Consider the following 13,864-nt stretch of genomic DNA (forward strand, 5'->3'; position numbering starts at 1 on the left):
CATGTCATAAATGCAACTTGCTCATTTCACCAGGTCACTACAGTGTTTTTAGAACCTTAGGGCAATTACTGTAGCATCAGCGTAAATCAATGGAAAACCTGAAGATATACAGGGCTATATTTCCTTCAATGTCCATATATTTTTTCAAAACTTGAAAATTCTTTTGGTGACTCATAAATGCTGCCTTTCCTATGATCCTCAATTTGAATATCATAACTCTAGAAGTATGATCACTTCTAATGCTTTACTACTCCTGATCCTTCCTTTATAAATTTTAGTGCTTAAATTATATTCATTGTTATATTAGCGCTATTTCAAAAAAAACACAGGTCCTCAGAACGATGGAACTGTGAAAGACAGATGTTTTTCTACAACAATGTAGAATACTTTTCTGTCTAATCATAAACTTAATTCAAATTCTGGCACTTAGATCGACTTCAAAACCCAACTCATCACTAACAAGCTGTGTAACCTCTAACAAGTTCCTTAACTTACATATGCCTCAGTTTCCTTATGTAAAATATGGGGCTACCTGTTTTACAATTCATAGTGGTATTTGAAGATTGAAATTAATATATTTGAATCTTTTAGCACAATGCCTGCCACATGGTAAATGTTATAAAAATTTACTATCATCATTAATATTTTTATTATCATTATTTCAGATATTCTTCAACAACAATCATGTTGTTAGCTGAAGGAAATCAGAGTACTGGAGCCACGTTAACCCTCTTGGGCTTCTCAGAATATCCAGACGTTCAGGTGCCCTGTTCCTGGCATTCTTGACCACCTACACAGTCACTTTGGTGGGGAACCTCAGCATGATCATGATCATCAGGATCAGTCCTAAACTCAACATCCCCATATATTTTTTTCTCAGCCACTTGTCCTTTGTTGATTTCTGTTATTCCATTATAGTTACACTCAAACTGTTAGAGAAGTTGGTTGTGGAAGACAGAACCATTTCTTTCATAGGATGCATCATGCAATTCTTCTTGGCTTGTATATCTGCAGTGGCGGAAACATTCATCTTGGCAGTGATGGCCTGTGACCACTTTGTGGCCATCTGTAATCCTCTGCTTTATACAGTGGCCATGTCACAGAGGCTCTGTGCCCTCCTGGTGGCTGGGTCATACCTCTGGGGTATGGCTGGCCCCTTGGTACTCCTTTGCTATGCTCTTTGGTTAAACTTTTCTGGACATAACATAATCAACCACTTTTTCTGTGAATATACTGCTCTCATTGCTGTCTCAATCTCCAATATACAAATTCCCCACCTACTGCTCTTTGGTTTTGCCACCTTCAATGAGGTGAGTATACTATGCGTCATCCTTGCTAGATACGTATTTATTTTTAAGACTGTACTTAACATCTGTTCTGCTAGCGGGCGTTGTGAGCCTTCTCCACCTGTGCCTCCTACCTTATCGCCATCACCATCTTTCACGGGACCATCGTTTCCTTCTACTCTGTGCCCAACTCCAAAAACTCTTGGCAAATTGTCAAAGTGGCCTCTGTATTTTACACAATGGTCAACCTCATGTTGAACGCTCCGATCTATAGCTTGAGGAACAAAGCTGCGAAGGATGCCTTCCAGAAATTAATTGACACAAAAGTCCTGTTTTCTGAACCAATCTCAAAAGATGTTTTTAATCTTAAAAGCAGTGGAAACAGAGTCTTCTAAAACCTACAGCACATATTCGCATGAGGTTTTTTTTGGTGACTGATGTCACCATATTTTGAATCGGTAAACTGAATTCCCTTGAAGTTATTTGTGTTGTATGTCACTGAAGCATTGTGTATTTTTTGGGAGATACAGATGGATACGCTATGTGATAAAAGGGGGGATGATACTCTTCTGATACTTTCATTCCTTGGGTTCTGCAAATTCTATGAATCCACAATCTTGGGCTTTCTAACAATCAGCTTATGCTGAGAAGTAGATTGGGCAAGGACAGTTACATCTATTGTGTAGATGATGACACAGAGATTCAAGAAACTAGCCTAGAATTGACTGAAATGATTAATTTAAGACAGGAACTCAACTCTGTTAACTCTAAATCTAGTGTCCTTTCACTCTAGTACCTTGGAGACTATTAAAGTCATCAAGTGAAAAGTTGGTGGGAAATGTTTAAAGGAAGTAATCAACCTGACACTGCCTGAATCCACAGATCAGACTTAGCAGCACTAAAAGTGGACAACTAGTTAACACGTATGTCACAATTTGATGCAACTGGCAATAGTCACAACCACCTATGAAGAATTCTTGCCTAAAGGAAACTAAAAGAGTGAATCTAAACTAATAAAGCTTCTTGATGTACCAGTTTAAAGGAATTGGTGCAGGAACAAGTCAAATGATGACAAATAAAGCAATAAGAAAAATACAGATGGTCCAATTTTTCCAAAAAATTACCTGAACGCACATACATGTACATGAACACACACTCAAAACTGTTACACACTACACAGAACATAATGCTACAGAATACATGGAACTGTCACATAATAAAAAAATTTTAGTTATAACAACCAAATTTGTTTGATTCTTGATTCAAACTAACTGTACAAATATATCTTTGAGACAACTGGGGAAATTTAAAGTGAGTTTGGTATTAAATTATATAACAATATGTTATTTTGTTAGATGCAATTTTGGCATGAGTGTTTATTCTAATGCTTATTTTATCGATGGTTACATTTTTTATAAACTCCTGTTAATGACTTAGTACTGTTAGCAAGTGGATGGGAAGTCAGGGACTCACTGTCCCTAAAATGTCTTTACTTTTCAGGACAAAGAACACTACACATAGTCTTGCTTTCCAGGCTGCACACAGGACTTTTGGCCAAAAATGCATTTGGGACAGGAAAGAGAAGCAGTGTAGCAATGTAGTTCTTATAGTTGATTGTTTTGACGCTTGTACCGTTGGTGGAAGTACTTTTTATTTCCTTGAATGTCTTTAAAAGACTTAAAGTTTTAAAACTACATTGATAAACCTCTTTTGGTTTTATCATCCCAGATTATTTCAGTAGAGCTGAAATTATTTAAGGACAATTTCTTAAAGAAAATGTACTACAAAAGTACTCAACTAGTGCCATCTCATATTTTGTTGTTGTTCTAAAAAGTACCAACACAGTGGCACAAATACAGCTTTAAAGGACCACCAATTGATATACCCAGATAAGCTTCCTTTTTTCTTTCTGCCATAAATAATATCATGCTGAAATATCCAAGTTACATTTGTTGCAAAAGGGGTTTAGAAAACATAGGACACTACTGCAAACTGCAGAATTATTGAGATGCATGAAAAAAGCTGACTGTCGATTTGAAAATCAATTGTATTTGCTATTCCCTTTGTCTCAAATTCAACGCTCTTCCCTCAGTTATTTGCATAATTTGCTTTCTCACTTGGAAATGGTCCACACTCAAATACCACCTCACTATAGTCTTGTATGACCTCCCTATTTAAAATGAAACCTTCAATTATATATTTTTTTGCATTTATAATTACTGGAAAATCATTGCATATTTATTTTTTATTCCCCATTAAATTAAATTTGTTGAAAAATGGACATTCTTGCTCTTCTTCTCCAATACCTAAGATAGCACCTAGCTTAGGGTAAACCTCTAATAAACATTTATTGAAAGAATGAATGAATGAGTAATTACATATCCTCATTATGTACTCAACCTTATTTCCCTGGTTTCTGACTAGAGATAGAAAATTCAGCAGAGTGGACACTTGTTTTGGTTTGTCTTATTTTGTTTTATTTTGACCGCCAAGTTTCAATAATCACTTCTAAAACATCCTTATTGTTCTTTGTGAACTATCTCCTGTCTGATCTTAAATTCCTCATAGTTCTGGAAAGTTTGGCTCTATTCCAAGTTCATTGGAAGGTCATGTTTATTATTCAGTAAGATTCTTGGTACACTTACTTTATGTTAATCAATTGATGTAGGAGTTTAGAATATATAAGTGAACACATTCTCTGCTTTTCTTTTTCTCTGGAATTTTTATTCTAGCAGGGAGAAACAAACAATATATAATAACTGCAATAAATAAAGATTAAAAATATATTTGAAGCTTGTTAAGTACTTTAAACATTAAATTGGATAGTGGAGTAGCCCCTGCAGTACAATAGTATGTTCACGGAAGTTTCCACTGAAAGGTCCATTTGAACAAAAACTTAAGGGAAAGCATTTCAAGGAAGGGGGAAAAAAACTGGCAGAAAAGACCATAAGTAAGGAATGTACAATATTTTCTAGAAACAGAAGGCAAGGAACAGAAGGAAAGAGGTCAGACTAGCTGGGGCAAGGGTAATAGAACAGAACAAAGATTTAAAAGGGACTGGATAATTTTCCCAACTTAATATTAAATTTGTAAATATTTCTGTTTTAACTCTGAAGGCATCAAGATGACCTAGAAGATCTCCAATATGGTGAGAGTGGATGATATGGAGGCAGACAGTTATGCTTGCCATATAGTAGTCACTCAGTTAATACTTGATAATGAGGACTTTTATAATTACATAATTTTGGTAGTTGTATGAGGTATGGGACTAATTAGGGGCCTGGGGGAAGTGACCTTATAAATTTTCATGTGAAATACCCCTTATGCTGCTCCAGGTTTTCTAGCATACAAGAATTATGTTAGAGAAAGGTGATTAATTTTAATTGTTTATTTAATGACCTCAAGAGAATGGGGCAATGGGTGGTCTCTAGGGTTCATGTCCCAAAGGTAGTGACTGTAGCTATAAGAACACATGCATCACTCCCAATCTGCAGAGGTCCTCCCTTTGCCTCCAGCAGGTTTGTTTTAAGATTCTAGAGACAGATTGATGCTAATTTCAATGTAGGGTATGTAGAAAACAACATGATGGGGGAACTTATCCTTTAGATCTAGACAGCTCTTGAAAAATATTTAGCCCCTGCAAAAGTTACACATATGAACATGCAAAGAAGAGGATACATTTATTTATTTATTCTCAAGAGCTTTGTGTCAGAGGGCCTGGCTTGGCTGAACTCCTCGCTAACAGCCCATGAAGAACTGGTACTGGGGTTGGGAGGAGCCGAGGTACAGGAGTTGTGGGGAGAGAAGAGCTCTGAGAATTTGAGGGAATGTGCATTATCTTGATTCTACAAATTTTTGGAAAGGGATCCAGGTAGAACAGACAAATATTTAAATAAATTGAAACAAGCAGAGATTGAATAGACCCTCTATTGAAAAACAATTAAAAGTGATCAGCTTTAATTAAGATTATAAAGCAGGATACACATGTCCCTTGTGGGCAAAAAGTTACAAAAAAATTGGGAAAAGAGGGGCTGGCCCCGTGGCCGAGTGGTTAAGTTCGCGCGCTCCGCTGCAGGCGGCCCAGTGTTTCGTTGGTTTGAATCCTGGGCGCGGACATGGCACTGCTCATCAGACCACGCTGAGGCAGCGTCCCACATGCCACAACTAGAAGGACCCACAACGAAATATCCAACTATGTACCGGGGGGCTTTGGGGAGAAAAAGGAGAAAAATAAAATCTTAAAAAAAAAAAAATTGGGAAAAGAATTACACGGAAGAAGATTTCAGCTGTTATATTTCCTATATAGTTTTCAGGACACAGGAGCCATTATATTAAATATAATATTAGTTTAAAATGAATTTTTAAATGCTTTAGCTAAATTAAATATTGTATTATGAAAAAAGTTTGATAATTAGAACATCTGACTTTGTGATGGATTATCTTTTGAGGTTGTCGTTAATACTCAAATTTATGAATATAGGGACAGAGGGCTCTTGAGTGTCTCAGTTTTGCATATGATCTGACATTTTTATTGATGAGCCATCTGAAATCCATTTCTTGGGTTGTGGGACCAGAGGTAATCTTACCAGAAATGATAGAGAAAGAGTTTTCCAGAATGGTAAGATCTTAAAAGTGTTGGCAACCATTTAGAGAAATATAATTCTTTTGTATTACTATTTTCTCATGAAAAGTCTTTATAATGCAGTACTACCTCCAATTTAGAATCTCTCTCCCTCACAGGTAATATAGGACAGAAGGAATATCCTATATGTCTTGAAGGGAGAGTAGAAAGAGAGAAAGAGAGAGAGAGAGACCTTTGAAAGAGAAGTTTCTAAGTCAGAGTCTTTACTATACTTAGTTATTCCTGGGAGAGAAAATGTCCCTAAATCCCCTTCTCATTTCATCTCGATGTTCCTTTCTAGTATAACTCTGTGGCATGTATGCTGTCATTGGGCTATTTCTCATAGGTTTAGAGTCTCTAGTTTGTCAATTAAAAGTATGATGATTAGGGGTCAGCCCGGTTGCATAGTGGTTAAGTTCATGCACTCCACTTCGGCAGCCCAGGGTTCACAGGTTCGGATCCCCAGAGAAAACCCAGCACAGCTCATCAAGCTATGCTGTGGTAACATCCCACATAAAAATAGAGGAAGACCGGCACAGACATTAGCTCAGTGATAGTCTTCCTCAAGCAAAAAGAGGAAGATTGGCAACAGATCTTAGCCCAGAGCCAATCTTCCTCACATACACAGAAAAGGTATGATAATTCATAAAGGAAATATGTTAGTAGCTAGACAAGAATACGGATCAGGGTCTGGTGTAATAAAATGGATTTGGGGCTGGGAGTCTGGAGATGTAGGATCTGGTCACAGACATGTAGATTGGTACTTACTTGCATTTCGTTGGGAAAGCCAAGATTCTCCAGTTTCCCTTATGTCACCTCCAGAACAAGGAGGTAGACTAGATAACCTTTATCATCTGTTCCAATTTTATTATTCCTCAAGCAATGAGGAAGGATTGACATTTGGGATTCCCCGAGCTGAGGAGCATACTCTTTGAGAAAAATCAATTAAGCTTAACTTTGATAACAGATTTACTGAGTCAGAGTGAAAAGCAAAGATTAAAGTGTTATAAGGAATTAACAATAAAGGCACAAATGTAAAGTATTAGAGGTTTTCATTCTTAATGTCAAAGTATGAATATATGATGCAAAAATTAATTTGTTTAGAAATTTCTCATTTTTGTTACTGATTATAGTACTGACATAATCAGTCATTGCAGTATGCTAGGTTTATCTTTTATGAACTTATAATTTTCAAGGAGAGCTGAAAGTGTTATGGGAGGATTTGCTTTAAAATAACCATAAATCTCTTGATTTCATACTTTTTTGTAAATATTAAAAATTATAATTGAGTACAAACATAATGCAATAACTGTATTGTTTTTACATAAGGAAACATTTTAAATGGTCGTTATGTTTTACAATTTTATACATTTAGTGTATCTTGCATAGAAAATACAAAAAGAAATCCTGAAAGGCATATTTTGCTTCATTTTGCAGTCTTGGGAAGGGCAGTTAACCAAGCTTCTTATATCCTCACTCTCCTTAATATTTTTATTTTCAGGACTGATTCAGATTCTAACAAACAGAAACCATGTTACTGTCAGAGAGAAATAAAACTGGGGCCACGTTCACTCTCTTGGGCTTCTCAGATTTCCCAGAACTGCAAATCCCTCTCTTCTTGATTTTTCTGGCTATTTACACTGTCACTGTTGTAGGGAATATTGGGATGATTGTAATAATCAAAATTAACCCCAAGCTACACACCCCTATGTACTTTTTCCTCAGCCACCTCTCATTTGTGGATTTCTGCTATTCCTCCGTCATTACTCCCAAGACCCTGGTGAACCTAGTTGTGGAAGACAGAACCATTTCATTTATAGGATGTGTAGTACAATTCTTTTTCTCTTGTACCTTTGCGGTAACTGAATTCTTTTTATTAGCTGTGATGGCCTATGACCGCTTTGTGGCCATTTGTAACCCTCTGCTCTACACATTTGCCATGTCCCAGAAACTCTGTGCCGTGCTAGTGGTCGGATCATATGCATGGGGAGTAGCTTGTTCCTTGATATTCACATGTTCTGTTACCAAATTATCATTTCGAGGTTTCAACACAATTAATCATTTCTTCTGTGAATTCTCCTCGTTGCTGTCCCTCTCTTGCTCTGATACTTATGTCAACCAGTTGCTACTTTTCATTTTTGCCACCTTTAATGCGGTTAGCACACTACTCATCATTCTCGTGTCTTATGGATTTATCATTGTCGCTATCCTCAAGATGCATTCAGCCAGTGGGCGCTGCAAAGCCTTCTCCACCTGTGCCTCACACCTGACCACCGTTACTATCTTCTATGGCACCATCCTCTTCCTCTACTGTGTGCCCAACTCCAAAAACTCCAGGCACACAGTCAAAGTGGCCTCTGTGTTTTACACAGTGGTGATCCCCATGTTGAATCCTCTGATCTACAGTTTGAGAAATAAGGATGTCAAGGATATTGTCAGCAAAATAATTCTTCTTAAGCATTCTTATTAACCATATTATTATTATTAAGCATATTCTTATTAAGCATATTATTTTAACAGAGTTTGTCCCTGATATGTAAATAAAGTGTGTCCATAAATGTTGATTTTAAATTAATTAATTTAAAATTATGAAGAGTTAATGTTGTACAATAGAAAAGTCATGGATTTTAGTTCAAAGAGACTAAACTTGGCTCTATCTCTTACTGGAAAATAAAATAGCCATCTCTCTCATCTTTAATTTTTAATCTATAAAATTGAGATAATGTAAACTAGCTCTTAATCTGATTGTGATGAATAAAAAGACTATATTTTAAAAAAGACGGTATAAATATCATATGTAAAACCTTGTGTAATCTCAATAAGCAGTTTTATCCCCTTCTTATAACATACCTGAAGTACACTAGGCTCTCAATAAACATGTGAATTTCTCTTGTAAAAGTACAAATAGCAGTTAAAGTAAGACTAGTCTTCATCCTTCAAGGAATGTAAAATCTAGTGTTGACAGTAGGGCAGTGAAAAAAGTAGTCACTGTATAAGGTAGAAAATAATAAGTTATCATTGAGAATTTGAGAGAAAGGAAAGTTCAAATCCATTTAGGGACATTAGAGAGATGTCTTCATAAAACAGGTATTGTTTGAATTTGTCCTTGAATAACAGAATGGTCAGAATTTTAGGAGACACATTTCAACAAGGAGTTTTCTTTGGAAGATGGAAGCATGGCAAAGTCAAAATGCAATACTGAGTCAATGATGAACCAAATTTTTTATTGAGTGAATACTTTATGACATCCACATGTGTGTGTATATTATTGTGTATACAGGTTACTTGGTATGAATGGAAAGTTGATAAGACACGGCCTTTATTCTGAATGTGTTTCAAAGGAGCTCAAGTATGGTAGGATGATAAGCTGTGATAGACTCCACCAGAGGCATAGAAATAGTAGATTGGCTCTCAAGAAATCTTATAGGCAAAAAGTAAGCAGGGTATCAACCCAATCTGTACTTCATACTTTCATTCTGCCTATAAACACATCAAAACCATGATCAATTCCTTGATTCTTTTTCCTGAACATGAGGGTAATTTCTGAATCCTTCTCAATTGAACTCCCATCTTAAAAAAAAAAAAGTGTCTGGAGTCACCTCAAGTGTTGGAAACAAATCACCTATATAACTTTATTCAAAATAAAATGAAAAGCAGGCATTCATTACTATTAAGACCTATTTGATCTGGTAAATTAAAAATTCTAGATTTCTTTAACATTAATAACTCACTTTTGCTTGAATAAATTATACGTCCTTCTCCTTCTCTTTAATCAATATGTCTAGATAAAATTCCAAACTAATCATCAATATAATGGAAGAAATAAATTTCCAGGTATTTTAGTAAGGAAGAAAATCTAACGTGGGGAACAATTTTATATGGATTCAATAAAGTTATTTGGAATGTTCATGTTATTTTAACCTTATGTTCATTATTGAAATGTTCCATTCATATACATTATATAATAAGGAATCAATTAAATAACCATTCTATATGGAAAAATAAAATAGTGTTTTAGATATTGGATGTCTGATGAGGGAATGCTTTTCTCTTCTATTGACTTCTGTTTCTCTAGCTATTTACAAATTTATCTTTGTTATACATTTAGCAATTATGCAATTTCTAATTTTCTTTGAAATTAAGAAATTATTTATATTAATCTTAAACTGAATCCGTAATGGTTAATGCCTTTTTTTAGAGAAGTTTATTTTACTTCTGTCCTGCATGCACCAAGGATGAGCACATTTTTTGATAGAATTACCACAAACCGTTTGCCTTTACTTTGAAGAAACCAAGGCCTATGATGCTTAAGTGACCTCGCCAACATTGTAAAAGCAATTGTTGATAGAATTCATGAAATCATTCAAGACTCCAGACATATCAGAAGCACACTTTCCATTAAACACTGGCATACAATATGTTTTCCATTATCAGGTTGTGACAGTTCAGATTCTTTATAGTAGATTCTGTTGCTTCTATATACAACATGACTCATATTAGTAGTCTTCACATCTTTTGGTCATACGCTTCTCAATTAGTTTTGAAAAGGTATATATTCGAAGAATTTAATTTTACATATACAATATTTCATCATAAACTTAAATAACAAAAACTGTAATTTCCATTGCATATCCATTTAGAATACATAAATAAATGACATCCAAAACAGTCATGTTTGTGCCTTTCCTTCTCCTGAACTTACATTCAATCCTACTCCTCCCATTGATCACTACAACGTTATTAATCAGATTCATACTTTTTATTTCATAATGCTTTTGGCAAAATCAAAAGTTTTTCTTTCTGTATTAAGTTAACCTTGTAATGATTCAATAATAATTATACCACTAATTAAAATATAATTGCATTGCAAATTTGGATAAAATATAATCAATCAAAATTGAAAAAATATTTTTGGAATATTTTATTTTGCTGAGGAAGAATAAGCCTGAGCTAACATCTGTGCCAATCTTCCTCTATTTTTTTTGTATGTGGGTTACCTCCACGGTGTGGTTGGGGACTGGAGTACATTTGCGCCCAGGATTTGGGCTGTGAACCTGGGCCGCTGAAGTGGAGTGCGCAGGACTTTAACCACTCAGCCATGGGGCTGAGCCCTGGAAATATTCTTTGTGTGAGAAATATTATGAATATATGTTTGGATTATTTATTCCAATTAATTAATGTATCCTTGGAAAGATATCACAATGTTAGAAAGCAAGAGGGTTCAGCATCATTTCTATTTCCACTTTTTAATAGATGAAAATACGGAGACTGCTTGGTCATATTAAATGGAAATGGGACTAGAAACTGTCAGAGATTGTGCTAAAATAGGAATATCACTCAACTCTTTCAACTCCATCCAAGTTACGTGCCAATTTCTCACAATAATCTTTAGTTGTTTATTTTAATTAATATGTTTTGGAGTGGTTTGTTCTGCAATCATTAGAAACACTCACTTTCTTAATTTCTGAAAAGGTTACCAAAAGACCTTCCACATCTTATCATATAACAATTAAGTATATCTGTTATTCCACTTGGAGGCACCATGATTAAAACAATGGAATTAGGGGCAAGCCCAGTGGTGCAGCAGTTAAGTTCCCACGTTCTGCTTTGCCAGCCATGGGTTCAACAGTTCGGATCCCGGGTGTGGACATGGCACCACTTGGCAAGCCACGCTGTGGTAGGCGTCCCACATATAAAGTAAAGGAAGATGGGCGCGGATGTTGGTTCAGGGCCGGTCTTCCTCAGCAAATAAAGGAGGATTGGCAGCAGTTAGCTCAGGATTAATCTTCCAAAAAAAAGATGGAATTAAAAAGTTTAGAAAATTTAGCATACTGCTGATTGCATTGAACCTTGCCAATACAATATTTTACTAAAACAGCACTATCGTATGTGTTTTGAATACATTTCATCAAAACTCAGAGCTTCATATTGATGTTATTCAATTTAGGGATAATGAGCATGAAATCAAATTCAATAAAATATTTATTTTTAAATTAGTTTTTAAAAAAACCTGCCATGTTTTTAAATCTAAGACAAATAGGTAAGCAAAGCAGCTCTCCTGTGAGTGGGTGGCCCAGATGACATGAAACTTCACTGACAATGGTACTCTTTATAGATAGTTTTTTAGTTTTTCTGTCATGAGACTCTCTCCTTCAGGAAGATAGGTTTTGTGACAGTAGTTTCAGGATGCACTAAGAACAAAAAGAAGAGATGTTAAAAAATATTGTCATCAATCTACTAAATATCTGATTTCAAAACATCACTGTGTTGGCTAAAGCACATGCCTAATGCCATCATTTTCTGTGGAAAGAAATATGTACTATATGCCAGAATTATGACAAGAAGTCATACCATGGGATTGAAGTGTCTTGATTAAAGAAAACTTCAAGATTCATGAAAAACAGTATTTCAAATTGTTCTTAGGTTTTAGAAGTTTGCTTTTGTTTTCCTCATTGGGGTAATTCACATAGTAAACGAGAACGAATAAGAGGAATCATCACTTTTGAAAAATGAGAGAAATAGAAACATGAGAGTGCTAGGTGGAAAGAAGACCCAGAAACATTCTTCAAATTCAGAAAATTAACAGATGGATCAATTTTAGGAAAACATATATAGGTTGCTGAGAATTTGGAAACTGATTACCTGTAACTAAATACATCCATGGAATTCTTGAAATGTTTGGTATATCAAAGAGCACAAATCACAGACAGTGATTTGAACACTGTTGGTTTAGGGAGACAATACATGGTCAGAAAAGGGGCAGACCTGGGAGAGATCCCTGAGGCAATCCCTTTTAATAGTCTCTGGCATTGAGTAAGGACTATGCCATCCCAGCATCATTCAGTAGCTCTGCTCTTCTTCACAGGGTCATATGTGTGTCACAACCCAAGAAGCAGCATGTAGTCTGATTCTGTCAGTGATTCTGTGTGTGACTTTTAGGAAGTTGGACCTGACTGTGCTTCAGTCACCTCATTCATAAAGTTATATAATTGTATCAATCTCACATATTTTTATAAAGATGAAATGTGTTTAATAGTTGTATTCATAACAGTAGCTAGCATATCAGAAGTGGCCAATAAATGTGAGGAATTATTATTATTTTCAGTTACAAAGTTCATTATCCCCACCTCTTTCAGATATTTGGTAGAACTCTGGTGTGGCTTCAGACCTTATGCCCTCCAGGAAGGAGCTTTTGAGTATAAGACAGGCAAAGTTTATAAGACCTATTTATATATTTCACAGTGGTGATAGGGGGGCGGGGGTGGACTGTCATGTGCATCATAGTGTTGAGCAGCATCCCTAGTCTCTACCCACTAGATGTCAGTAGCACTCCTCCGTATTGTGACAATGAAAAATGACTCCAGGCATTGCCAAATGTCTCATGAGCATCAAAACAACTCCTGGTTAAGAACCACTGCTCTATAAGTAATCAACAGCCTGATTTTTCATCCTTAGACTTGAAAACAGGAAAAGGTTTGAATTCAGAGTAAGGCAACTCAGTTTTACTGGCTGTTGAAGAGAGAAACCATATCATCAGAATAATTATTTGTTTTCAAACTGAGATTTCTTAATTTCTTTTCTTTTGGTGAGGATGATTAGCCCTGAGCTAACATCTTTTACCAATCTTCCTCTTTTTGCTTGAGGAAGATTGTCCTTGAGCTAACATCTGTGCCAATATTCCTCTATTTTGTATGTGGGACATAACCACAGCATGGCTTGATAAGCAGTGCCTAGGCCCCTGTCCAGGATCTGAACCTGAGAATCCCAGGCCGCTGAAGCAAAGCACATGAACTAAATTACTACACCACTGGGCTGACCCCCAAACTGGCATTTCTTTATGCACATATCCTTCACCTCTTTGAAATAATTTGAAGAGTGAGGAAAATACCTGGCTCTGTTGAGTTCTAGTCCAGATTCTCTTTCCTCCAGGAATAACCAACTAGTGCAACTACAGTCA

General features: G+C 35.8%; 1 protein-coding gene and 1 pseudogene across 1 annotated transcript; both read left to right on the plus strand.

Annotated features, from left to right (window-relative positions):
* Positions 1-684: 684 nt before the first annotated feature.
* Positions 685-1,681, plus strand: LOC124233613 (olfactory receptor 5D14-like; annotated as a pseudogene).
* A 5,757-nt stretch (positions 1,682-7,438) lies between these two features.
* Positions 7,439-8,377, plus strand: LOC124233612 (olfactory receptor 5D18-like). Its single transcript, XM_046650762.1, has one exon. The coding sequence runs from the start codon at positions 7,439-7,441 to the stop codon at positions 8,375-8,377; it is 939 nt and encodes a 312-aa protein (XP_046506718.1).
* Positions 8,378-13,864: the final 5,487 nt, after the last annotated feature.

The sequence above is a fragment of the Equus quagga genome, unplaced genomic scaffold (genome assembly GCF_021613505.1).
Source record: "Equus quagga isolate Etosha38 unplaced genomic scaffold, UCLA_HA_Equagga_1.0 207777_RagTag, whole genome shotgun sequence".
Lineage (NCBI taxonomy): Eukaryota > Metazoa > Chordata > Mammalia > Perissodactyla > Equidae > Equus > Equus quagga.